The sequence below is a fragment of the Anas platyrhynchos genome, chromosome 6, assembly GCF_047663525.1.
Source record: "Anas platyrhynchos isolate ZD024472 breed Pekin duck chromosome 6, IASCAAS_PekinDuck_T2T, whole genome shotgun sequence".
NCBI classification, from domain to species: Eukaryota; Metazoa; Chordata; class Aves; order Anseriformes; family Anatidae; genus Anas; species Anas platyrhynchos.
Window position 1 is genome coordinate 13054127 of NC_092592.1, and position 27527 is coordinate 13081653.

At 42.1% G+C, this 27527-nt stretch overlaps 2 protein-coding genes and 1 non-coding gene across 4 annotated transcripts in view; 1 reads left to right on the forward strand and 2 right to left on the reverse strand.

Moving 5' to 3' along the window:
• Positions 1-1899: 1899 nt before the first annotated feature.
• LOC101794888 (mitochondrial import inner membrane translocase subunit Tim23) lies at positions 1900-19202 on the reverse strand. Its single transcript, XM_027460661.3, has 7 exons — positions 19041-19202; positions 18787-18845; positions 16235-16328; positions 15949-16033; positions 13558-13616; positions 10936-11046; positions 1900-2523 (listed from the first exon to the last, which is right to left on the reverse strand). Exons 1-7 carry the CDS (start codon positions 19141-19143, stop codon positions 2408-2410), a joined length of 627 nt encoding a protein of 208 aa, XP_027316462.1. The 5' UTR covers positions 19144-19202; the 3' UTR covers positions 1900-2407.
• Positions 14247-14444, reverse strand: LOC113844071 (small nucleolar RNA SNORA74). The gene has a single exon (XR_003498214.2). It is a non-coding gene; the product is annotated as a small nucleolar RNA SNORA74 (small nucleolar RNA).
• A 2-nt stretch (positions 19203-19204) lies between the features above and the next one.
• PARG (poly(ADP-ribose) glycohydrolase) overlaps positions 19205-27527 on the forward strand; it is a 64375-nt gene continuing 56052 nt past the window's right edge. For both annotated transcript variants that reach the window (XM_027460657.3, XM_027460658.3), the window contains exons 1-3: positions 19205-19535; positions 21264-21330; positions 23773-24747. In XM_027460657.3, coding sequence (XP_027316458.2) covers positions 19223-19535; positions 21264-21330; positions 23773-24747 — 1355 coding nt within the window. In that variant the 5' untranslated portion in view covers positions 19205-19222. The remainder of the gene's footprint in view (positions 19536-21263; positions 21331-23772; positions 24748-27527) is intronic.

The following is a 27527-nucleotide window of genomic DNA, read 5'->3' on the forward strand; positions in this document are numbered from 1 at the left end:
CCAGTAAACTGTGAATGCAGCAAGTCCTGTAGATAAAGCACAATGAAGAGATTCCTTACAATGCAGTTTTGCTTTGGAGAGCTTAGAGCCACAAATACAAACAGAAGCTGATGCTACCAGATGGCCACTGCTCTCTCCCCACTTGATAGCAGTGCTGCACCCAGAGCTCACTTCAAGTGCTCAGCCCCAGAGCCAGCCCCCGGCTGCTGCCATTGCGGTTATGTTTGGTACCTCAAGTTAAGCATCACTGCATGCAAACAGGTTACGAACCAAAGCTTCTAGTGGCCTTAGAAACAAAGCTACTGCAGAAAAACACACAGCTCTGCCCTGAGGCAGGCAGTTCCCAGAAACCTGAGGTGACTGCAGACCAGATAACAAACTAAGCTGCCTCATAGTCAGCCTCACCTTGGGGTTGTGGCACCTTTTAACGCAGAAGCTCATTCCTATGTTATCCACAGTGCAGCTGAAGGAGGAAAGCCATCTGCTCCAATTCACAGCTTTCCTATTTCAGCTAGGAGCAGAGAGCTCCTGGGTCACATTTAATTCCTGACAAAGTCTCTAGCAAAAATATGAGATACCTGGCAAAGTTCCAGACACTTAAAAGCAATCCTCCTCCACCAGCAGCCCCAGAAGTGGTCAACAAGCCTCTGTTGTTAAGCGCATAGGAGTACAAATCCTATTAAATGAAACCAAGAAGCACAGGAGGGGAAGATCCCTCTGATGCCAATGAAGAGAGAAAAACCAGCCTGGAGGGAAAAAAAAAACAACATATGCATTTCTCTCGTGTCCTGCTGCGCAGCTAGCACCCCAGTCACCTTTCTGCAGTCTGCAGGTAGGACAAGAGTTTCTTGTGGTACAGCCCTGAAACGAGTACACACTAGGCGGGCTAACTCTTACACCACAACACTGATACACAACCTACTGAAAGAAAGCAGAATGCAAGTAAGGTTCAATAAGAAACAACATTGACAATGTTGGCGAGAAAGCAATCTGCTTTCCTTTATGCTACATCTAGTTCAGTGCTGGCATGGAGCACCTGCTTTGAGCTGGTAGCAAGCAAAGCTAATTGAGGTCAACTGTGAAGGCTCGTTAGCTAAAGAGCTTGCTATAAAAAGGTGGTCTTCAGACCTTTCCTCCTCAAGAAAGGTTTCTTGACAGAGAGAGAAAGAAAGGTAAGCGCTTATACTTTATTTCTACTGCCCTATTGTTTCTGTTTTGTTGGGTATATCATAGTTATCAAAAGTTTTGCATTACGCTATCTACTGAGCAGTACAGTACATTTCTTGCCTTTTTCCCTTACCTTTGCGTTATCTCTGACCTATTTAATTACCCTACTTAAAAACTTAAACAGCTTTTATACAATAATTTTAACTAGCAAATTAATTCACAATTCACCATTCAATTCATCTGCAAAAAATACTTCATACCTGCTTTTGCTTCAACACTGAAGAACATGTAGATCTATCTATTTTGCCAATAACCTACCAATACTACTTAGGGAGGTAGAAGGGAATGCATTAATTATAAATCCTGTAATAGAAAACAAGAGTAGCACTTCTGTGTCTTGGTTTCTGATTATTGGCTGAACAAGTTTTAAGGTCCTAGAAGGCCTAACCGTTTTTATAACCCAATGACAGGGGTCTTGCAACAGTTACTGGCTTTCAGGCACAGCACCCAAAACCAACTACTTTTGTGTTGGTTACAAGTCAGGGAGCAGGGTCAGCCAGCCCCTGCCCAGTATGCCTCACTACCATCGTGCATCAGGAGACAATCACCCATTAGTTCACTTCCTCTCACCCAACTCCCTCATGACTGTATCCCAGCAGTCCTTCTAAACTAAATTAAGGAACAGCCCCTCATTGTCTTAGCAGCAGGAACAGCAAAGTATAGGAAAAAGTGTTGCGTAAGTACCACCCTTTTTATTAATTCCAGTATCCCTTTTAACAGCTTACCCTGAGCTGCATGAGTGCCAAGCCTTGCCCTGTGCCAGCCGCTGCTGGGGCTCTGGGTGTTGAAGGAGTGCAGTGCAGCTCTACGGACACAGACTTTATTAGGCGGCGCTGTTGGGGTGGGACACGCCACCCAACCGAGCAGCAGGTACAGCTACGGGACTGGAGCATGCTGTGGAGCTCTGGCCCAGGGCTAGCTGGCGAGCATGTCAGGGAGACTCTATCTTGGTGGCCACTCTGCTCACTCACGGTCCAACAAATATTGCTGCCTCCAGCAAGCGGCTGGCAGGAGGGAAAGGGCCAGTCCAGCCAAATGGTGTCAAGAGGTTCCTCCCAGCGTAGCTTCCCTTGGTTTCACGCTAATTGTAAATAAAATAGGAAGGGGCACCAGACAGGTCTTGCAACTGATTTGATTGGTGACTGCAACCGTGTTCTCTGTCCAGCGCTGGCTGCCCCGCTCAGAGTGACTGCCGGGCTATGGAGCCCTTCATGTGCTCCCAGTTGTTATACAGAGCGTAGAGGCCAGTGAGCGTCAGGCCTGCGATACCACCGCGTGCTATCCCACGTACTCCACCTACAAAGAAAAAGATTAAAACTCAGAGTTCTGGCTTCCAAGAAATGGTTAACTGCAGCAACTTCCAGGAAGTTGTCCAAATCCAGAAACATCTGAACACCGGTTTGCTTTTTTAGAGTAACCTTCCAGCAAGGGTACCTGTGAGACTTCCACCCTCCCATCAAACCAGCCCCCAAGCTCAGGAGAGGTCACTCCCTAATCCACCCACTCATTCTGCTGGTTTGGCTGCCTGTCAAATTCCTGCTGACTTTGGCGCTGTGGCCTTAGCAAAGCACTACAGAGCAGTTCACACAGTAATAACTGACCACAACAGGAGCTGCTGTAGACATAACCTGGGGCACTAGAGAGTCATGAGGGCCATCAGACAGAGCCTATCGCTGCTTTTGTGTTTTAGGAATTTTAAGAGCTTGGTGGAGGGGGAGGCGGAGATGAAAGGGATCAACTGGCAAGAATTTACTAGGGCATGCACTGGGTAACTTCCTCAATTTTTATTACTATTCATCTTCAAACTCACCTTGCAATGGCAAAAACTGAGTCACATGGACAAACATGTTTCTTAAAGCTGCTTACTCAAACCTTGGTCAGGCTGTGTGCAGTTAGCAGTGTGTTCTGGGAACACCTGAGCACTTGAGCCTCCAACACTGGGGAAAATTCACTGAGTTTTGATTCTGCAATGTTTATCAATCCCAAACTAAGCAAGCCAGATATGTGTACAGTATATAGGACAAGGACAGTTTCAACTTACAGCTAGATAAAACCTGCCTGCTTTATTGGCAAAACTGACAGTGGGATTCAAGCTGCTCAGTCTTTGAAAGGAAATGCATCCCAGCAATTGGTGATTTACCCCCCCTTCCCAATTATGGCCCATAAACTGTCTCACAGGTTTTCCTTTAGGCTTGTAGTGAGGCAGGAAGCTGTTGGCTGCAGCTACACTGAGGCAGCCTTACGTGTGTTGCAAGGTTAGATAGATGTCAGTGGAGCTGTTAAAGCAATTCTGGTTGCCTGGGCACGCAGCGAAACCAGGAAGCTGCAGAGGGCACAGCAGCACTCAGACTTGGAACTAGAGGTCGCAGCTGGCTACGCTGCTCGGAAGCTTCATTGCCAGGCTGGCTGTGGGTTGGGTTTTTAGGGATACGAGTTTGCTGCCCTAACTGCTGAGAGCTCAACAGCTCTAAGCAAAGCTCCGAGCAGTACGGAAAGCCGTGCCACTTCGGTACCTACCTGCCTAAACCAGGCTTTAGGGGGACTCAAATATAGGTGCCTGCTTTTGGTAACTCATCCTCAGCTTGTTGCACAAAAAGTCTTTTCACATGAAGGGCTTGCAGCTGAGTACACAATGGTGTGCACAGGATAATCCAGCTGCAAACAGCTTCTGGCAAAAAGCCACAGGAGACATTTAAAGGACATTTTGTGCAACACTGATGTGTGGGATTACCTGTAAAAATACTGAATGCTTGTTACTTTGTGGGGAAAAATGAATGAAACATGAGCCTGGTGTTCTGCTGTTTATGTGAAGTAGCAATTCTTCATGGAAGAAACTTCCAAAAGAGGGCTCCTACCCTCTCGCAGCTATACAGGGAAATGTGTGAAACATGAACATCCTCACAGAGCACAATGCAGTACAGGGCTATGGCTGTTTCTGTAGGCCCTTTCCTTGACCTCCAGGTCTAATTTCCCTCTTTTCACCTTGAAATGGTGTTCTTCCTAAGGAAGAAAGGTAGGTTGGAGACTGATGAAGCCTTGTTTCAGGTTCTGGGAAGTTAGGATTGTCTAGGAGAAATATTTTTAATTTGGATAGCTGAGCCATTTTATAGCATCCATACAGACTTGGGCACAGTGCTGCTAAGATGGCTTCAGCATATGGAAATACACACACCTCTTAACACCTCCTTTGTGCTATGAGCAGTACACCACGTGAGGATGGCAACCCTAAATCCACTTAAAAAGTTTCAACTGCATAGGCCTAAAGCAATCTGTGGCTCCTGTAGCCAGTTTATGGTACCTATGACTTCGCTGAAGATGTTTCAGTGGAAGCCTTTCATGAACAGAAAATAACCTTGTGCAGTTCATATTAGATGCATTACGAGTTAGTTTGGAAAGAAATCAGAACAGGAACCCCATGAGAAGTGTTTCTTAACAAGTTCTCTGTTTCTGCTATGAAGTTTTACAAAAAAAAAAAAAACAACAAACAAAACAAACAAAAAAAACCTGCCCTGTAACTTGGTCTCTGAGCTACCCAAAGTAAATTTAAAAAAAAAAAAAAGATTAAAGAAAGAACTTTCCTCTCCACAACTGGTTAGATTTGCATTTGAGTAAAAACCTCCAGGTCTGTGGCAAACATCAAACAGCAATGCACTGCAGAATGCAGCCCAGTTGCTGGGCAGGAAATATTAAGCCCTCTGAGAAGATTACCTTGTGTTTAAAAAAATAAAATTCTCCACTCCCATCTCAGCTGTGTTTCCACGATAGACCAAGTTCTCACCCCTCCTCTACAGTCAGCCTCTGCAAGCCTCAGATACCAAGTCTGCCTTGATAAACCCTGCTAGAAATGTGGCTATAAGCCTCTAATCTTGCATGTTGGAGTAAGATAAAGTTCCAGCTGACAGACACTTGTGAAAGCAGGTATTTTTGAGATCGGGCCGCTTTCACAGCAGTTGAGAAGCTGTGGCTTTCTGAAGGACCATCTGATGCTCCCTTCCACCAGAGTTCTGTCCCTATGAAGTGTTTCAGAGTAGACTGCAGTGACTCCACACTCTAACAGCACAGCTCTGCATTTCTCGTGGCAGGAGCCACTTCTAACACTGCATTTGATTCACAGTAAGGAAGACCATGACCTACGTCAAATAACATAAGGACAAAATCTTTTTTTAGGACCTCACTGCCTCTATTTTCAGAACGTGTTACATCACTATCACTTTCTGAAGTATTTAAAGCAAGAACATCCAATGGTAAACATTAGAAATACCTTAACTGAAAACCCAGACCCTTATATTACCATACAAAAGCACTGTAACAGCTAAAACATGATTAGTTTTGCCTTTCCCTCCGATACTCAGAATGCAAACAGCTTCCCTTCCTTTAGGGATTCTAGCAACAAAAGTATTTCTAAAATGACTTAAAAGGGTTGATTTTCCAGATGTACAAGGCAACCTCAGCTTTGCTTCCAAATTGAAGTGCGGTGGTAGCTAACTGGATGCTCTGAACCTTCTGACAAATGTTTGTTGAACATCTGTGGGTGGTCCCATTTCAGGAGAAAACTCTAGGAGTTTCCTTCTGTTGCTCCATGGGAATAATTTAATGAAATCTTTTAAGCGTGGGCCAAGTCTGTGGGTTTAGGAATTACTGAGGAAACTGTAATAATTTTCCTTTCAGAAGCAAGAAACATTGCACAGAAACGTTCTATTTTCAAACCGCTGCAGCTCAGACAGTACCTCGGTTAAAACACAGAAACAAGAGCCTGAAAGTGAGGAGATTTCCTGTAGCAACCATGTTGAGAAGGCCACGTTAGGAAAAAATGGAAGCATTTACCATTCAATTTACAATTCATAGCTATTAAAGCTGTTGAAGTTGTATGGCATGCAATAAAATTCCATCTTACTGAGTGAGGCCAGCAGCACTTGAGTTACAGGAGACCGGTGCGGGTACTGCAAAAGGCAGCACGAACCCTGCAGATCTCTGCAGCAGTGAGAGCTTCGTTTGCTGTTTCTGCTTAGCAGATCTGGTCAGATGGCAGCGCTGACTCAATGGCCACGTATATTGTTGGACATGAACTCTCAAGTAACCAAAAAAAAAAAAGCCTTGACAAGCTGTTACCTTGAACATCTGCTTGGAATTTGCCCTTATCTTGCTCACTTCAGACCTGAATCAAAATCCTTTCAGTGGGCACCATTTGATTAATAGTCCTATAGACTTGTTATGATGTTAAAGGAGGTTTTAACAGAGATTCCTCATTTCTAAAGTGGCTGACATAAAGCTTAAGTTCAGAAGCAAGCCATTTACTTGCTTTTCTCCAAATAACGCAGAAAACTAAGATATCCCAGAGCCATACCTACAGCAGTCTGCAAACAGCTCCTTCCCATCTCCCCCACCTTCCCAAACAGAACTGGGAGAAGCCTGTCTGGCCCTAAGGAAAAGATTGAACCCAAAGGGAAGATCCTCTTACAGCTGTAGATGTACTTAGCTTACCCAGCTGCCCTCAACTCCTACCTGCTGCAGTCACAACACTGATCTTTAGTTCTGTCTAGACTTTACTGCTAGCAATATAATATTTAACCCTTCTTAATTAATTAGTGATTTATTGACTGAGGTCTTAAAAGGACAACTATTGCCTTCAGTTATTGCCAGCATGCATTTCTCTTCAGATGGAACCATTTCATACTAAATGATGTACCATATGCTGTGTAAAAGCATGAGGAATCCTAGTTTCCTACTGCACAGACGTACAGTAAACAAAATAATTTAATTTGTCCAAAGGACTAGTCTGTTCTTGCTCCTATCTCCTCTGCTGTCCAATGGAAAAAAAAATATCTAAGAAACAGAACAGCTACAGCCTGAGTAATGCTCAGATCAAAGTTAACGGTTATTTAATTTTTCTGTTCAGTGAACTCCCTGTCGGGAGATTCAGTGAGAAACCACTGCCTGTCACCCTGGGTCAGAGCAAAGTCCCACCTGGCTCGGTATCTTTCCTCCTGACGGATCAATACCGTGAGCCAGAGAAGGCGGGTAGGATCCTCGCCCACCTGTACCTTTGTGACATGGCCAGAACCACGTGCAACACTGATGGGTGAGGGGGAATAAGTGGCAGAGGGCACAGGGACAGGCAGTTGAGACAGGCAGTTGAGACAGGCAGACCTTTGAGTTCTGCTACTTTCAGAGTCCAGTACAACAATGAGAAAATGAAAGATGTTTGATTTAGAAAAGAGCTTGAATATATATACAAAAGCTAAATATGTATTTGTTCTAAGCTGGCAGAACTAACAGACCTTCATTTCTACCTTGGTTTGAAGCTGAAGAATAAAGAGTAACGTCTGATTAAAAGGAAAAGCCATCCTGGTGGACTTAGGGAATCAGACTGCCATCTAGTCAATCCTGTTTTAGTTTTCCTATGTTGCAATGCTATTTTGTATGCCACTGACAAGGAAACAAAAAGACTTTTTTTTTTCATCCATCCCCTAAACTGAGAGTTCTGGATAAAAGTCAGGGCGGGAGCCTGCAGTGTAGCTTTCATGAAGTGGAAGGTTTAGTGTAGCCAGCTAGTGCTGTACTTCGGTAATGCTACATTTGGGATAAAAGCTGGCCAATAATCCTAGTATTAAATTTCACTTCAAACCAGTGTGAAAGCTAGAGGTGTGCTGCCTCCAGGTTCCTCTAACTAGTTCTGCTTTCAACACATCTGTTCACCTAAGGCACACCCGAGATGGGTTCCATGTTAATGCTAACTGTGGTGAGCTGACAGCGCCTGACTCACTGCAGGCCCATCAGAAGCCTCGGGGGCTGAGCTGCTTCAGTCACTTGCAATGGGGAACTTTCAGTGACTAACCCTGCTTCCAACGAACACAGGAGGGCAGAACGTCCACAGTCCTCACTGCAGGCTTTTTTAGTGTTTTTACCTCTGTGCACAAGCTGTGTGAGTTAGGCAGCTTTGCACAAAACTGCTTGCAAACCAATGGCTATATAGTATTTTGGTAATGATTAACACCTCTGCAAGGACAACTTGTGAAAACTGGGACCAGTTTGGGGCAACAAATTTCAGCCTTCAAGAAATCTTTTCCTTCTGTCCACTCATCCCCCTCACCAAAGGCTTCATCACTCCAGTTTCAGAAACTCAGTCTCAGGGAGGCTTTGTATTATACACAAAAGGGGATTTTTTTTCTGTACAGCGGAATTGCTGATGTTTGTTCCATCAGTGCTATGTTTAAACACAAGCCAGGAAGTCATAACAAAAAAAGTTGCCTTCCTTTATACGGTTTCTTTTTAAACATATTCCTTACCTCTTTACAAAACAGAAATGATGGAAGTGGAAACTCTGAGTGCTTGAACAACGCTGCCTCTACCAGCTCTGTGTCCACCCCTTCTGAATTACAGAATAGCCTTGACTTGATAAAGGGTGTTTGTGGGAGCTTCTGGCTGTCACTAAACTAATGAGGGCTTTATAAGAAATATTTCAGCCTTCCAATTTTTCTTTTTTAATGCCAACACAACATGGCATTCCACAAAACCCCATGATTAAAAGCTTAATATACACCACAGATATGAACTGATCATTTGCATATGGCTCTAAGTATTTCAGGCTTTTTAGATACAAGTATTGACGCTGGGTAAAGGTGTAGCTTTAAAAGGAAGCTCTACCATACTGAATTAGGAAGGGCACTCTGGTATAAGGTGACAGGAAAGGAAGCATGGGAGAAAAAGCAAGATGGGTAGAACAGAGAAGGGGGGGAAGGAAGAAAATAAGGTTGGAATTCAGCTCCTCAAACAGTTGTAGATATCTTTCACACTTCCAGAATTAAGGCTTTACCTTCAAGATCTACTTTGCCACTCAAATTCCCTATATATGGTGAAAATACATTTTAGTTCCTGTGCCTTTAGTTCCTCCTCCTCCTTAAGTAGGAGGCATACTTGAAATACAACACTGTAATGAACACAAACTTATTCACTACGTTTACCTTTATCAGTGTGACTATTACCTCAATAGATCTTATGTTACAAAACAGAAGTCCCACTGTGCTCAGGGAAGGAATTATTATGTCAGATGATGGCATGTGACAGGAGTAGTTATGCATGGTTACACAGCACCAAAAGAGGCTTCACATCCTGCCACCTCTGTACTTCTGAACGGCACGGGGGAAGCTTCCTCTGGAGTGCAAGACGGCAATTCTCCTTAATGACTTTGTACAGAAAATGTTAGAATTCGATACTGCCAACCTATCCTGCTGTTGTTGGCAATCTGACACATCACTCATGAAATTCCAAATAAGTAACATTACAAGAGAGCTATATGTCCTTGCAAGGGTAAGTGCACAAGCTAGCACTTACAAGACTGCTCAAGCCAATTACTTTTGCTTTTCATTAGGTTAGGTGAAGAAGAGAATAAGATTTCTCATGCTGTCTTGTTCTATATATACAGATGACATTCAGGAATATTTCTAAGGCACTAAGGCTCAGTAAGGTATGCAAAAGCACACGGGTTAGCTGTAAACTATCTCCTCAGTAACATACAATCTAACCTTTACCAAGATACTTAAAACTCATGTATTTTTTTCCCATGGTAATGTCAATCTGTGGTACCCAATACTCCTCTTAAAAAAAGCATTTCTTCAATTGTTGAGCCTGGAATACGTGTTAGCAGAAGCTTTGCTGAAGCAGTTCAGCCCCCCTCTTCTGCAAACAATTCAGTATTCATCAGCCAGCTAACCTTAAATCCACGCTGTTCTCAAATAACATTGTTTGCTGGTCTTGATCACTATGCAAAGAGTAGAGTCCTACCATAAGGCAACAGCTGCACAAACAACTAAGTTATATCTTTACAAATATATTGATTTTTCTGCACATTTTAATGATGTGAATCTATAAAAACTCAGCTTTACCAAAAACTTTTCTCAAGTGTTAAATCTGAATTACTGTGTGCTTTTTTTCAACCTTCCTTGCAAGTGGTTTTAATTAACTCTCATTTCAAAAGTAATTCTGTCTCAAATTATTTAGAATTGTACTGGACAAATATCACTATTTCATCTACGGTTAGAGAAGGCCACAGTCTCACCTTATTTTAATATATCTGGTCGTTGCTTAACCTCAATCTGACAGCATCAACCTACGTTTTTTTCTTTACTTGCATAAATAAATAATTTCCATTAGCTGAAAGAAGATACTTAACTTCACTGAATCTAGCAAATAACTGAGACCTAACCCAAATGTTTTTCATGTAGCTAAGACTCCTGATGGGAAACTTGCACTTCATACAAGTTCCTTTTCTTTCTAACTTGCACAGACCTAACAATAATCCTGAAAGCCTCTGTTTGTTATATACTGAATAAACAGCCTAGTGTTTACTCAGGTTTATAGTGAGATCATAGAAAATGCACACCCAGCTCATTCTTAGCCATGTTGTTCAGGTATAGCAGGAATAAAAACCAACACTCTCAAGTCTGCTAGTGGATATAAGGGAATGGGAGTTGCCATCCACAGTGAAGGGGAGGTTTGGGATGGGAGGTGAGGAATATACAGAACACAACCTGATTGCTTCAAGGTGAAACCTGCTGCAAGTGACATAGCAACAGCTACCTTCCAGTTCTGTGCCTAACGAACCATTTTTATACTCTCTATTATCACAATAAAGCAGTATTTAAGAAAATTAATAATCTTAAAAGAAGAATAAAGCACAAGAGGAAAACTATAAATATTCTGTCACTCTACCAGTGCTTTTGTATAGCATTCCTGTCAAGGTTCCAGCAGCTATGGTATTCAGGTCATCTTCTGCACCTCGTGTTTTTTCAATGACGACTCCAAATGCACTGTAAAGTAGAGCTGGAAAAGAAATGCATTAAGAAAGCCACGTTAAAAGTCCCATTCTCTGAGATGTAAGGCTTAGAATTCAGGGTCAGTGTAAATACTTAGAGTATACGTAGATTCTTCCCTTTTCTTAAAGGGTGAGAATCCTCTACCAAAATTCTGTCTGTGGTTTTTATGCCAGACCTATTTGTTTCCACAGATGATCTTTCCTTCTCTAGCTGTAATTTGGTTATAAAGTAGAAATTAGTACTAGACATCATGAAAAATGCTACCTCAAGACCCAACAAACAGAATATCTAAAGCACTGACAGAAGCTTAAGCCTATTTTCCTAGTTCCAATTGTTTTATAAAGCTTCTGAAGGTTTAACTCCGTACTGGCAGGCTTTACATTGCCCTCTGCATGACACTACTAAGCTATAATATATATATAATGTAAGTTTTTTAGGTGTAGCGTTCAGATTATGGTATCAAGGACTGGACATCAATGGCCTATGTTTCCTGTATATATGCTTATTACATTGCTTAGGATTTGACATTTACGATTACTTCACCTCTGCCTCATATGAGAGCCTTGTCCCAAGGCTCGGGAAAACTCTGAGGACTGTCCCAGAAGGATTACAGGGTGTAATGCATGGGTTTCCAGTACGTACGCACATATAAACTAGGCTTTCTGAAGAAAGGAGAAGCTCCCCCATCCACCCACAAGGAGTCCTGTGGTATGTTTCACGGTTACAAAGAACAGGAGTAGGTCAGTGTCTTAAAGTGAAAAAGACACTGCTACTTTCAGCCCTGGCCGTCCAAGAATTAATATCCTTCCTTCTGCTTTGAGTTCTTCATAAGCAACCATATTCAAGTCAATGAGACAAAAGCATCTTTTTCATGCAGCATAGGCAATGATATTTTCCTTGTCTTAGTAGCATGTCGTATAAACAATGAGGGAAAGGAGGAGCCACATTAACCCAGGTGATATTGTGGGTCTCCTTAGGAACAGAATGACAAAAATTGTCAGTAGGGACAAAAGGAATTTGAGACACAGAAATACTGCAGAAGTGAAATCATATGCAAAAATAATTCAGCTTTTTTCAAAGATGTCTCATAACCAGGACAAGGCAGAGCTCAAACCAACTCCCAAAATATCAGTTCTGCTTAACCCTGTGACTCGGGAGCTCATGCTTTACAAGGAAAATAACAATTTGTTACTGGAATGCACAAATACCTTCTTGAGTAATCTTTCTTCAAACACAGCTGAAAGAAACTGTTAATGTGTCACTCATCCATGAACCTTGAACTGCAGTGTCCCTGCATCTCATCTTTCAGACATGTTTTGATTAGAGTTGAAAAAGAAAATCCCCACCTCAAGCTCCCTCACAAAAAAAAAAAAAAAAGAGACAAAACTACTAGGCAGTAGGCATCCCCTATGGAAATTGTCATGCCTGCCGTAGTCCAGGATCCCGTCTCTAGCCATGGCCTCTACATTATGCCTCAAAAGTTGATGTTAAGCAGCAAGCTAACCTACGCTTTAAAAATAAGACTGAAAATAATGTAATAAATGCAACTTAGCCTGTGCTTAGTATTTTTTCAAAATTAAAACATTTGTAGAATGGATTATGGTATGATTTAACTTGTTTTAAAATATCGATGATTTTTCTTCCATTACCACTTTATGGTGTAATGAGTCCCATCATTAGTCTACTTCAAAGTATCTTCTTTTCCTCAGTTTTTTCTCCTTTCAAAGTAGCTGAGCCTCATTTGTTCTTTTAAGATTGGGGAGCAGGAGGGGAATATACAGAACAAACCCAAGGGTTTGTTCTCTAGGGCATTAGTTATTCCCTTGACTTTTAAGAAGTTGTTTTTCTGAGGCAAACCATGTGATTCTCCCCTCTCCCCAACCTCAGCCTACAGAGAAGTTTCTTTCTCACACCAGGTTTTTGATTGTTCTTTGCCCCTTTTTAACCAGTAGTAATTCAATTTGTCTTAGTTATAAGCAATGTTTAGATCTGAAGTGGGGTAGAATCATCTGCAATTTTTCTAAGCTACCACCATAAAAGGATAAATCTTTGTAGTTGCTATCACATTACTTTCACAGAACATTTTGACTTTTTAACTGGAGACAGACATTAGGCAATTGCTCATATGACCAAAATCTTTTTAGGTTGTTAAGGTTACTTCAAAAGGATTCAATTTTTTTTTTTGCCTTAAGTTGCAAAATTAACTGAAACTTAATAGCAAATAAGCATTGCCTACAGTTTTCTGTTATTCTTGTTATTCCATAGCAAGAGTTCTTGCTTCTAATATGCTAAAAATACTGTTTTCTAATTACAGGCCTCTGGCTACTTGTGCTTAAAACTCAATTTTGGCCTTTAATTCCTTTCCAGTGTCTGCTGAAACAACCTCATGTCTCAAAGGAACCATTGCATTTCTTTTTTCCTGGGGGAAGTCATAAGTAACATTTAGAAGGATACACTTTTCCTTCAAATAGTTACATCTTTATAAATTACTTTCCCATAAAATAACAAGTTCACTTACCCAGAGATCCCAAAGTGTTGGCCCATAATGCTCCTTGCCTTGTCACCATATTTAGAATTCTGTAAGGGAGTTTAAAAGGTATTAAAAGCTTTAGTACTGTGTTTACATTGAAGGAGCATCCAAAGCCATTGAATTAATGCTATAGGGTTTATGACAGCAGGTGTAAAGTGTTTACACATTTATTAGTAAAACTGAACAAATGAACTAAAAAGCCTTCCAAAACAAAGCAGTGCTGAGAAGCACACAACTCGGTAGTACAATCTCTTCTATCATGTGTACTACAAATGACAGTGGATGCAATACTCGAGGCAAATATTTATCCCTGTCAAGTCTTTAGACGAATATCTTTCTTTCAAGTCAGACCTGCACCATACCAAGAGTCCGATCTCTTCCTTACAAATGCCTTTCTAACCTTAGTACCTTGTTTGTTATGCAGTGACTTTATGTAGCTATTGGGAATGACTGATATGCTTATGCTGATTTAACTGGGTAGAAGAGCTCTAAGAAAGCTAGAGTGCTCTTCCAGAAGCTGCAGGTAAAACTGGCGTTGTGTGTCAGGGAAAAAATGGAGTAGATATCAAAAGCAAGTCTGAAAAAAAAGCACATCAGGAGGAAAAGAGGCAGTCCTTCTGTGCTTCCACTAGTCAAAGGCAGCACACAGCAAAAGCAAGGTACCCTGAACATTTCTGCGTGTATGCTTCCGGACTAGCACTAGAGGGATAGCAAGCCCTTAGCACACTCTCATGGAAGCACAAGGCCACTTCTCCTTGGTTTCAGCTGTCTCCAGAACAGAGACAACAGCCAGAAGAAGTGACTGACATTTATCTCCCAGCAGTGTAACACCATCACAGGCACTGTGCTGCCCTGGACAGCTGACTACCACTGGAGTTTAATGCATCATTTAATGAAATGACACTATCACACACTGTGTTCCTTCTGATTTGAGTTCATTTCTTGCTACTTTTCCTCTTTTATAACTTTCATTAGCAGACACAGGCCATTTCTGAATGTGGTTAGATAATCAGCTAAATTATTATGGAAAACTTCACTTTGAAATCAGAAGAACACCCAAGAGACTGGGGTATTGATAATTTCATTGAGATTATAATCCCCAGCCTTTTTTTTGTCAATATTCCATAAGCTTAGAATTGATGAGAAAATTCTAATTTTAACATCTATGACATACCATGAGCTATCCGATGATGGGGGATTAGTAGCAAAATTCAAATTTCAAAAGAAGCGTACATTAAGGATAAAACTTAAAGGAAATCTAGAAATGCATGTCACCTCCCTGCCTCTGACTAGGAAAACATGGAACTTAATATGCTGCTTCAAGACGATGATGACCTTCAACGTGCCTTTTCCCTTAAAGGGCAAGGGCTACTAAACAGCAGCCTGGGCACTGACTGCCACCTGCTGGGCTGGAGCCATCAAAGTCACACTTAACAGGTATCTGACTCAGCTCATCATGAATGCATAAAATACAATTCCGTTTATCTAGAACATTACAAGAGATGTAATTCTAGTGGAAATACTTAGGTTCAATAGTTTAAAAAGAGTGCAGCTAGTATAAATGGTACTGTGAAATACTAAACTCTTCCTCTAAAATTCCCTTTTCCAAAGTATTTTGGAAAAATGAGAATTGTTTCCCCAGTTATTTCACTTCTCTAATTTACTGTGGCTTCCTCACAGCCACTTGTTATTTTAGTTGTGTCTAAACTACCAATAACTCTAGGAGTAGCAAACTGCATGAAAAAGGTGTCCCCAGTTTTATTGCAATATTTCAAAGTATCAGAGAAGGTGACAACGTGGGAACGCCATGAGTGTTCGTGGAGGCTGTGATCCAGAAAAAACTGTACCATGCAATGGTTGCTCAGTAGCAGACAGTTATTTCATCTCTAATGCAAATCCAGGCAGGTTCCCCCATTCCTCCCACTTTTTAAAAAAAAAAAAAAAATAATAAAAAAAAACACTTTCTGATTTTGAAAAGTTCAGGAATGCAGAGAACTTGTTCTTAAATAAATGTGGAGGGGGGGGAAATATCTCAGATTAAACTACATTTCTTCTGGAAATATTTTCAACTCGTAAGTGTTTTTATATGTTGCAGTAGATTTCCAGTAAATTTTGAAATAGTAACCTAGTCTCATGTACTAAACGTAAGTCAGGGAACCTACCGATTGTCACTAAATGAAAAGCAAAAACCTTGAACTGAACAACTTTATAACTAAAAGTGTTTCATAACTTGATGTTGATAAATACCAACTCTCGTTTGTCCTGACCAAAGACACGAAAAATACATTTATTTTTGCAACTTATTCAGATCTTTGTGCGAGCTAGAAGAAAAAACTTTGTCACCAAGATGAACTTTTTATTTTGCAGTAAGGCACTTACTGTACGTTTCTAGGTTTTGACCATGCCATGTTCTGAGTCTCCTTCAAGCCAAGCCGCAAACCGTTCAGTGCGCCAAATGCTGCCCCTGGCGTTACCAGGAGAAAATGGACAAAGACAGTATCAGAAGCAGGCATTGAGAATATTCAAAGTGTACAGTGTGAAGTTAAATAGCTGTTTATGCAAGACTATACATAAAGATTGCAGAATGAGACGCTTAAGATCTCTAGTTACTGCTGTAATCAGTACCATCTGGACAGTTGGAAAACGTACAAACATGACCACCTACCTGTCATGCAACATCCTCCAATGGTAAAAAATGCTAGCTCAAATCTACCCCGAGTTTTGTTGGCTCCTGTAGGCAAGATGAATTCATCTGTATCCTGGCAGGGGAAAACAAACAAACAACTTTGTATTGTGTACCTGCTTTGAAATGTAGGCATTTTTTTTTTTTTTTAATGCATGCAATGCTCTAAAAGAAAAGCAGATACAATGAGTATTTCTGGATACCTGTTGTCTACAGTAGCATTCAAATGGAATATGCAACTTATCTATTCTAGTAAGAACAGAAATACTTCAAAACTATAAACTGATTTGAGTGCTCTTTCTTTTCCAGATGTCATAACTTTATAAATGGCATCAGGCACCCATGAAATTTATATTCTGTGTGTTTTTTGACAACTAATTGCTTATTTATTATTATTATCTTTAAGCAGGCAATACAAGACCCACTGTACTTTAAAGGCTCTCCTCTTGTCTGTGTAGTTCCTCACCGAGCAGCCTATACGGATGCAGTAATGCTTAAGGCTTCCCACTACTTTGACACTAAAGGGAAAACTGCCTTTGTACTATACAAAGTATTTCCCTGCACTCAGATAGTGACCTATTGTGAAGAAATGAGAAAAGCAAGGAATGCATTCAAAACCAGTGATGATTAGGCATGAAAAATATGAGGCTGGCAGTTTTTCATTTGTTGTCTTTCTCCCATGGGGACAAGCTTGTGTTCTTACAAAACTAATTAGTCTAAAAAGATGAACCGATTAAGAAACCTGCTGCTAATTAGCATGTGGTAGAGGTATGGTCAGCCAAAGCACTTTTTTCATTATGAGACACTAACAAGATGTACACATGTTGATAAGGTGCCTAAGCATGTCTTTTTTTATGTTTCTGTGCTTTCTAGCCATGGTATTATTCATCCCCTTTTTAATTGGTGCATCACCACAACTGCAGGCACAAGGAATTTGACTCTGTTTTTCTTAGTCTATACTTGGCACTAAGGGTGGATCGTAATACAGAAGGACATGCAGCTTCTACAATTATGAATATAGTATTAATAAACTGAACCTGTAACATATTTATCACCTCTGTAACTACATATTTGGAGAAACGTGGTGTATATGCTAGTTACCGATTTGTCTACAGCTTTTACTATTCTCCAAAAAGTGGAAATTGAGCAATCACTGTATGTAGTGTCTGTTTTTGCACAGACAAAAACCTAGGAAATCCACCCTCTAGTTCTGTGGCAGACTGTTGTGCCTATTTATAGTGGATGCCTGATGAAGTAAACAAAAGCATTGCAGAAAAGGCATTGGTTCGCACCTGCATTAAGGAATTAACAAAGAAAGTAGGTTTTAAAGTCACAAGTACCACCACTAGAACCTTCATTATGGACAGCATTCCTGGCCTGTAAGGGCAGGATCAAAATTAAAGATTCTCAACAAAAACACTGGCTTTCCCAGGGAGAACTATTCACTCAGTGTTCTGAAAGTGTATTGATGCTCTTTAAATACAAGAGCTAAATAAGATGACTTTGGAGGGTGTTTTGGATTGAAGTCTAAATTTCTTGGTATTTTTTTCTTGAATAGTCAACAGCAGCAAGCAGGATAATTGTGCCAGTGAATCCCTTCCAAGCAGAGGCATATCCCTTTTTTCCTACCGTTACAGGAACATTATGTTGCAGCTTTGACTAGAACAGCCTTTAGTGAAAGAAATAGAAAAAACACCCCCCACTACCACATTCAGAGCTTTCCACTTACAAAAGATGCATTGACCCAGTGTGCCATGAAACAAAAGGCACAGATTAGCAGATACAATGCAATGGTTGACCTTCAGTGCTACTGCTGCAAAATTTCATGTTCGCTGACAATGTAAGCCATATATAAATAAATGAAATAATTGACGTGCATCCTTACTGGATTAACTTGAACTACTCAGCCTCTGGTAAATATTGTTGAAAAAGAAACACTGAATTTTTTTTTTTCCTCACAGTGGATTGTAGGCTATCACATTAATTACTATGAAGTTAGTGCAATAGCCATGTTATTCTATGGGAATAAAACCCAAAGTTTTACTTCTTAAGGGCTTCACTTCACTTTCACAGGAAAAGCAGTGTAAGATTTATGGCTGCTATGATGACAGCACATATCTTTGTGGAGCCCGTATCAGGTTTTGGCTGAACATCTCTGTCAACTGCTTCAGCTCCACATCACGGAGCGGCGATCCACGTGCACTGCAGAGCTCCTGGCTGCTGTTAGGGTTGGACGGGCTCGGGGGAGGGTGTGCCAGCCCCTCTTGTGCAAGGCGTGCTGGGCCTTGTGCCTGGAGCGGGAAGGAAGGGGAGCAAGGCCTCTTCTGCTCAACAGCAGTGCGCTGACACAGCTGCCTTGCCTATATTAAAGTGTGTTTTCTTCTAGATGCCACAGCACTGTACGCTTTTAGTGGGAACAACCTAAAAAAAACGATTCTTTCAAGGGCTGAAGCCGGGCACGCGGCGTGGAGCCCTGCGGGCATCCGCAGCTCTTTGTGCCCGCCTCGCCTCAGCGCGGCCCGCGCTGCGCTCACCTGCACGAGATAGCGGGGGTCCAGGTTCAAGTACGGGGACAGGGGGCTCATTCCCGTCACTGCAAGAGAGAAGAAGCGCTCGGTCACCGCGCCCACACCCCCCCCGCCCCTGGGGGCTGCCCGGGGCCGGGCACGGAGCGGGGCCGCGAGCCTGAGGGGAGGCAGCGGGCGGCGCCATCTTGCGCCCGGCAGCCCCTCGGCCCCCCGCCACCCGGCCGCGCCTCGGGGGGGCCGGCGGCCGCCCGGCTACTCACGGGGCACCCCGGCCAGGTCGGCGTGCGAGTACCCGGCCCCGCCGGCGCCGAAGAGGCCGCCGAGGCCGCTGCCCTTGGAGTTGCCGCCGCCGCCGCCCTCCATGGCGCCGCCGGGCCCGCGGCCGCCGCTGCCGTAAAGCCGCCGCGCTTTGCGGCCGCGGGCGGGGCGGGGCGCGGTCGCCATGGTGACGGCGCCATTTTGCTGCGGGCCGCCCGGCGCCCCCCGCTCCCTGCGGCCGGGCAGCAGCGGGCCGAGCGCGGAGGATGCGGAGGGGCGGAGCGGCCGCCCCGTCCTCTCGCCCTCCCCGGGGGGCGGCTGCCGCCTGGCCCCGGCGGCCGCTGGCGGCCTGGAGGCGGCCCCGCCGAGGATGAGCGCGGGCTGCGGGCGGGACCCCCCCGGGAAGAGAGCGCGGCTCGGGCCCGGCCCCCGCCAGGAGGGGCCCGGGGGCAGCGGCTCGGCCGGCGGCAGCCCCGGCACCGCCGTGGGGAACAGAGGTGGGCGCCGGGGGGCGGGGGGGCTGGGGGGGCCGGAGGGGCCCGGCCCGGCTGTGGGGGCTGCGGCCGCCTCCCCGCGCCGCCGGAGGGGAGGGCTCCTGTCAGGGACGGGTTTGCTCTCTGTGAGGCTTCAGTGCCCCGAGGGTTTTCTCCCAGCGAGCCAGAGCCCTTCTGTTCTGTGCCGCTGCTGCTGCCGCTTCTGTTTACTGCGCTAGGTAATAAGCGTGCCTCTCTGCACACGAGTTTTTACCTCAAAAGTTAGCTGCCTTTGGAGAGGTTTTATTCATCCCCCATTTCAAGAGGGGATCCCTTCTGTTTTATCTGGCTGCTCCTTTTCCTCTCCGTGGTGCAGGTATGCTTGTGTCTTTAGTCTACATTTCTCTTGACATTACTCCCCAGTGACCTAGTCTCACGTGGGCACAGTTTTTGCACCATTGTTTCTTTCGGATCAGCTTAAAATTACTTAAATAATTCGTGGAGATTTCCTCTTTGTGCTAGAAATTCTATACTTTCAATGAAAATACTTGACAGCCAGCTGTGGAAAAGCATTCAAGGCCTTGGCTGTTAGGGAAAGTGTCACTGAAGCCAAGTCCTGAAGTTGCCTATGGCCTAAAGTACCTGTGTTACGCAACTTCCAGCAGTAAAAGGGTGCCTTTCCTTAGGGACCGTGAATCAGTATAGCTAAATCTGTTGTACTGGTTTTTAAGTTCTGCAAATCTACTCTTGCAACGGGGGAACTAGTTTTACTTGCCTGCCTGACGGCAGTGAGGAAACACCTTGAAAGTCAGAAATTACAGGCAGGTAAATTCACCCGGCAAATAGAAAGAAAGGGAACTGAAGCCAATTGCCAAATGTTCAGAACTGGGTTTGAGAAACAACAACAAAACAAAAAAGAAACCCTGCTTATGCTAACAAAAATTACTTTCCAGTTGTGAAATAACTGCTTTGAGTTTTTTTCTTCCTCCCAGCCCTCCAGAGTCTCTGCATAATTATTTTATGAGATGTTCTTCTATTGAAAGCTTGTCTGAACTGTAGCCTCATGGAGGTGAGGCAGGTCAAACAAATGTGATCGATGTGGTTGGTATTGAACGTGACAGAAACATCCCTTGTGTTTTGTTGCTGTTTAGGGGAGTAAACATCAATAGGCTTTATCAACAGTTTATGGTTGAAGGGAAAAAAAACAAGTCCTTTTTTCAGCAGTGGTCACTTGTAATATGCACAGTCTTTATATTAAGTCTCCCTCAGGATGCTACATATAAATAAAGTTCTCAGCTGGATGTTTTAGGATGCCTCCTCAACAGATTTTGCTGTTGAAGTTTTGTACTATCACTTCTTCGTTCTGAAATCCCGCATAAGTCTTTCAGGGCTTACTGTATTGGTGGCAATAATTAAAGGTGATAATGACAGCTGTAAAATTCAAGTTCCTATTTCTTTAAATCTTAAGATTCACTGTGCAGTTTTAACCTTATTTTTAAAATGTGTTGGAGGGGAATAAAAACAAGAAGCCTGGAGTTTTTAATGCTATACCTGCTCGCTATGTTACAGATGAAATACTGCATCGCAGGTAGTTTTAGTAGTACTGGTGTCTGAATGTTTCCTGTGCTAGCAATAATAGACCTAATGGAGATGTTTTTATCTTAATCCAATACAAGTTGTCTTATTCGTATGTAATTGTGTTGCAATTTTATCATTTTCCATGTAATAACGTAGTGGATTGTGTTTTTTCAGCTTGTAAACAACGGACAATTACCACTTGGCTGGAGAATAAAGGACCCAAGACGACAGAGTCTACAAGGTAAAGTGCACAACATACTTGTTCACGAGCAGTGTTCTCTGAGTGGGCCTGTGGAGAGCTGAGTGCAGGTTGCCGGTACAGCTGACTACTGAAAAAAGCAATCCCATTTCTGCTGTGTTCCTTACCGTGCCTCCTGTCCTAATTATAACTGCCCAACAGAGTTTCATTAAAAAAGCTAATTAGACTCTACTGAAAAAAACTGTTTTGCTGACTTAGCTTTCTGAACCACCTCACTGTTTTGGTTGCTCTCTCAAAGGAATAGGTGAGAATGTGCAGCAGGGGAAGGCAGAGTGGGACTGCTGCTTTCAGTGGCAGCTGCCGTTAGGTCAAGTTAGCTCCAGTTATCAGGCTATGTCCTTAGGCAACAGCTCTGCTTTAACATAACTTAATAATAGCTGGGGATTTGGGCCGTATTCATCTCTCAGTTCTGTTGTTAGTTTACAGACAAAAGTCAGTTTTGGTTTATCTCGTTGGACTGTGATTGTAGTATAAGTACATGTAACTTAATATAATTTTACCAGAAATTACGGGCTGTTCAGATGTGCATTCAAGTGAAAGATATTATATAAGTGTTACTTTTGAATGGTACCAGCTAAAGTTTTGAGAATATTTTCCCATTAATGGAGTCTGTCAGGAGCTATGTTTGCAAAATAACATTAAAACAAGATACCTGAGCATGTAACTATCTGATCCAGACATATATCAGATATCACTCTTCTGTCATTACAATTATAAATATGAGACTTTATTTTTTGTTGGTGTTTGTTAATAATTAGAGATCAAAATCTATAGCAGTGCTAAAGTGATCAACAAAACCCAGGAAAACTTGTGAATATGATTAATCCAGCAGTATGGAGGGCTTGGTTAAAGACTCACGGTTGCAAAGATGTTAAAAGGATGCTTAAGGAGGAAGTGAATCTTTCTTCTTTCAGGTTCCCTTTAGAGTGTTGCTTTTAAATGCCCTTCCCCAGCCTCACTGACCAACTAAAGCCTAGTCAGTTTTAACCAGTTAAGCAGCCATGTAAACACTTAGCGTTCCTCCCTATGGCTACTATTGGCATGATTTTAATTTATTCTATTGGAATTAGAACACAGCATTTTTTCAGATTTTTATCTCATTTTAAGTTGTCAACATGTTTTGTCAATATCTTTAACCAGTCATTGATTGAGGTGGTTGCAGTAACATAACATTAATTTTTCTTCATCAGAATTTTGGTGCAGGAACAAATGCGTGGTGGGGATAAGGTAAATTGTAATATGAAAGCCTCTAACATCCAACTAATTTTTCTATGGGATAAGTTCCATTTTATCATCTGTTATTCCAAGCCCCCTTTGTTTCTTGTTTCTGGTGCTGTGTTTTTTTTTGTTTTTTTTTTCTTTTTGTCCAGTGTTCTTCTAGAAGAGGTTCTGTTCATTTGTGAAGCAAATGAATGCCTTCAAGAATCCATTAAGATGTTCAGTTGCTGAATTTAGGATTGTGTGATACTTGTGTATTTCCCTGTTAATTGTAGATGGGGAAACTGGGCAATAACCCAGTTTCCCCATGCTTAGTTTGCATATGAAATGTTTTAACAATATATTCAGGAGAAGATGTTGTTTCGAATGGTATGTTGACCAAGACTAGCCTTTTTTTTTTTTTTTAAATATTCCTATATCATCTTAACATTTCTCCTCATCAGTCAGCAGACACTAAGATTAGCACATAGGGGTGAAACGACTTGTCAGTGCCTTCCCGAGAAGTTTCAGCAGATCATGTGAAGTTTAGTGCGTTTTCCCTTGTAATTGTTAGGACATATTTGTTTCCATTCTTTGTATATGACTTGGTGCAGGACAAAAAAAATCTAATAGTTGATTTCATGTGTTTTTTATTGTTTTCTTTTCAGGTCTAAATATACCGTACTATTACAGATCTTCCAAAATCAGAATACAAAAGCAGAGGTTGCTTATAAGAATAAGGAAGGAATATGACACTGTTCAGATTGTGGGTTACTGTGTCCTGCTTTTATAACAGATGAATTTGTAGCGCTGAGGGAATAGCTATAAAATTCAGTTCTTACTCTTGCTCTATTTAGCTGATTAAAAATAAAGTTAAGGAGGATCATGACTTTGAACATTTTATTTGGAGAAAATACTTAAAAAACAAACAAAAAAGACTTAATACTGATTTGATTTGAAAACAAGTATAATGAATGACTGTAATAGATTACTAGGGTGATCAATTGATTTATCATTCTTTAGATCCTTTACATGGAAATAGGCTATTACTGGAGTACATTCTTCATTTCAGTAAAACTTGTTGGTCCTGACAGTGCTCGCTTAGGGCGTAATGGGTGAAATTCTGTACTTCCTATTGTGTGCTTATAACGACTCCCTTTAAAAAAGAAAAAAAAAGTACAGAAATTTCGCTTGGAAATAAGACATTAAATTTCTTCTCTTCCACAGTGACAATACTGAAGCAAGTACCAAGATGACTTCCGTTAAAAAAGAAAACTTCTGTGAGCATGATGTGAAAAAACTAGAGAATGTTTGCCAGGAAAATTATCAAAAAATATCTGTGGAAGTTGGTGCAAAGCACGTAAATTTGCCTCAGACAGGCAGCGTGTATAACTGGGAGGCTGAGGACAAAGATCCAATCTCGGACAGAGAGCCTGTGAAGGTTGGGCAGTCCGGAGACCTCTTTAAAAACGCCAACATCGATCAGATGCACAAAACTGGCAAGCAGGTTCAAAGAGGCTGTGAAGAAAGCGGTGACACTTGGACTCAGAGGAAGCTATCATCGGGCCGATCTTTGAAAATGGGAAATACAAAACTTTCTTCAAAAGACACTGAGATAGATGGACAAGTGGCTTCGTGCAATTCGCAAAAGCCGAAGAGTTGCAACTCTGTCAATGTGGTCTGTTTAACGGGTGAGCAAGAAGAAGGGGATGTAGTTCCAGAGAGCCCACTTTCAGACGCTGGGTGTGATGCTTGCGTACCTGATCTGGGGGGTCCTGGGAAACTGAGCAAATGCCCAAGTAGTTCAGGGGATTCACCTGCTTTTGAGAAAGAAAGTGAGCCAGAGTCACCAATGGATGTAGACAATTCTAAAAATAGCTGTCACGGCTCAGAGGCTGATGAAGAAACAAGTCCCTTTCTTGATGAGCGAGAGGAGAATAATATGTCCAAATCCATAAACAAGTCTTTTAGAATTCAGTATGGGGATGCTGAACTGGAGTCAAGGAAGTCACGATTTTCTGCCAAGGGTTGTGAAGGCTTTGAGGGAATAGATAACTCCCTCAAAGAGGACGATCTGCATACAAAATCACCTGGGATCGCTCCTGCTACATCATCAGAATGCAAAGGTGCAAAACCAAGTGTGAAGAAAGACTCCAAAATCACCTCTCACTTCATGAGGATACCTAAAATTGAGGAAAAAAGGTAGTGTTTTGTCTGCCTCTTCATCCATCTGATTCATATTGAAAATTTCTATGTTGATAAATTTCAGAGGCTTGTGTAAAGAGTATTGCAAAACGTATTTTAAGACATAAAGACTGCTTTGATGCTGGCTTGAAGTAATTTATTTGTAAAGGGACTACTTTTTTTTTTTTTTTTTTAAAGGATATGTTTGCCCAGTGCAATTTTCTTTAAAATCATTAGAGATTTGTTAAAACTGGGAATTAATGATACTGTAGGAAGGTAATTTTCTTTATTGAAGAAGTGATTTAAGATCATGAGATTTGATGCTGGAAAACAGCTGGTGGTACAGGATTGCTTTACAAAGCATGGTTCTAGCATTCATTATTTCATTCAGAACATTTAGGGAAACTGACGTTTTATAGTTTTACTTTAGTTTTTATCTCTGCTGTCAAACTACTGAATCAATTTTGTTGAAGCAGCAATGCTCCTGATGTTCTGATTGAGATGGACATGAAAAATTTCATTTTTGAAAGAAGTTGTAAAGATGTGGTTGTTTTTTGGTCTTTCTAATCTGGTGGAGAGGAGGACTAGTGACTAGATACTACATCAACAGAAGCCTGAACATGACCCAGGACTCTGTATGCTAGATGTTCCATAAGGACTAAAGGATAATCTCTGCCCTGAAGAGCTTAGGTTCAAGAGGGAGCTGAGAAAGTGAATAAACAGCAAAAGAGAAAGTGGAAACGAGGACAGTGTGTGTTGGTGCCAAAAGCAATTATCTCAGTAAGCTGTCTCCTCTGAAGTCCCAAGGTAGGGCAAGAAGGTGGCTTTGCACCTCTTTGTTGGGAGCTTCTTCCAGACGTGAGTAGCAGCAGAACCTGTTCTTTCCAAGGAATCGAGCCAGAGGGTGCTGGAGGGTAGCTGCCTGTTGGGAGGAGCTCGTGTTTGGTAAATCTTGGGAGATGAGTAGGCTGGGGGTGGAAAACAAAAAGCAGAAGTTTTCAAGAAAGTTGGATGGAAAACTTCCTAGAAGTATGGAAAAGGTGGTCATAACGTTCAAAGGGGGTGTAGGGGTGATTAGTGAATATTCTTTTCACTAAATTAAGTAGTTGCTTTTGTAACAAAGCAGCAGAGGTAGAAAGAGGCAGGCCTGCAGTTGTCTGTGTAGGCATATAGTATGTTGCTATAGTTGCATGTTTAAGACGGGAAACTGACAGTTTTTGCTGTATGGGTAGATGGAAATCCTAATAGTGCTTTACAGAATAATTACTGGGTAGGGGACGAGGCTGTGGAGATGTTCTGAGTCAAAGCAAGATGTGAAGGTTATAAACCCCAGCGCCCTGCAGGGTAGTGGTGTGGTATGTAGTGCTTAGAAGGCAATTAGAAAATACTAGAGACTAGAGAATAGAAAAGACTCCCTCTGAGTCTTCATTAGACTAGTTCTACAGCAGAAAACTTAACTTGGGGAGGAAGAAGCAGAAGTGTATGGGACAGGTATCAGTAACGGGTAACTGCCAGAGTCGCTGTTTGGCTGTCAGATACGCACAGCGGGCCCCTACCAAGCATGGTGGGGCTGTGCCAGTTTGCAAGTGATGAGGTCGAGGCATTGTCTGTGCCTGAAGGTGCTGGCTTATGCAGGGACACAGCAAACAGGTTGGACAGCATCTTTATCCAAGGGTGGAGCAAGTTTGCTAAGGGGGATTTAGGGGTGTAAACAGGTCCTGAAAGTGTAGGCTTTCATCTTGCTTTGCATTTTGCTCTGTGAGCTTTTGGTTTTGCATGAGAAACATCTGGTTTCACATCAAATATACAACTACGGCGAAGTCAGATCTCTAGGAATGGTCATAGCTGCAGTGCAGAGGCTCTTAGCTGGTCCGGCCAAACTGGGTGGTTGTGATCCAGGGGGGAGAGGAGTAGGAAGGTCTGCTGAGAACAGCGTAGGGGCGGTGTAGAGAAATGCAGGCTGGGCAGACGTGCAGTTAGCATGGTCAGTGCAACATGCTGAGTGCCACTGCATGTTGTGTGATGGGGGTGTTTGTGCTGGGGGAAGGGAACCAAGTTTGTAATGGATTGGCATTTCTCTTCTTGTTAATTTCCAAGTAATATTTGTCTCCAGTGTCAGTTTACAAGGCTGCTAAACTTGGAATGCATTTAACGCAACAGTAATCTAAAAGCAGCTTTCTCCAGAAATAAGGTGTAAGTTAAGAGGGTTTCCCTGTAGTTATATTTTCTGATACCAGAGCAAAACATGAGGAAGAAAGGGGATTTTTTTTAAACAAAATTGTGTGGATTATATGCTTAGCTCCACCAACTTTTTTTTTTCCTGTTTGAATCTTCTTTAAAGGAAAATTAGTGCACCCGTTACAAATGTTCCATGCTATTTGAGCAGAATTGGTAGAGGTTTCATTTTTGTCTTAGGAAAAAAAAAAAGAAGCTAAAAACAACAACAAACCGAAAAGAAACACCAACAGAAGAAACTGGCACATTCTCTCTTATGGTATAAAATCTTTGATGCATTTCACAGCTTCTCAAGAGCATTACTGCATCAAATGCTCAATCAATATGATTATATTGATAAACTTACTTGTAGCCAAGTTTTATTTCTGTCATAGGATAGATTTAGTTCTGTTACTGGGCAAAAAAGGTCTGCTTTCTCTGTATCTGTATGTAACGAGAGTCTCTTTTTTTGTTGGTACAGAGTTGGTTTGTTGGGCATTTACATGTTTTGTATGGGGGTTTCAGCAGATTCAGGTTTTCTTCAGCAAAATGTCTTGGATCCGTGGAAATACCTATGATTGTAG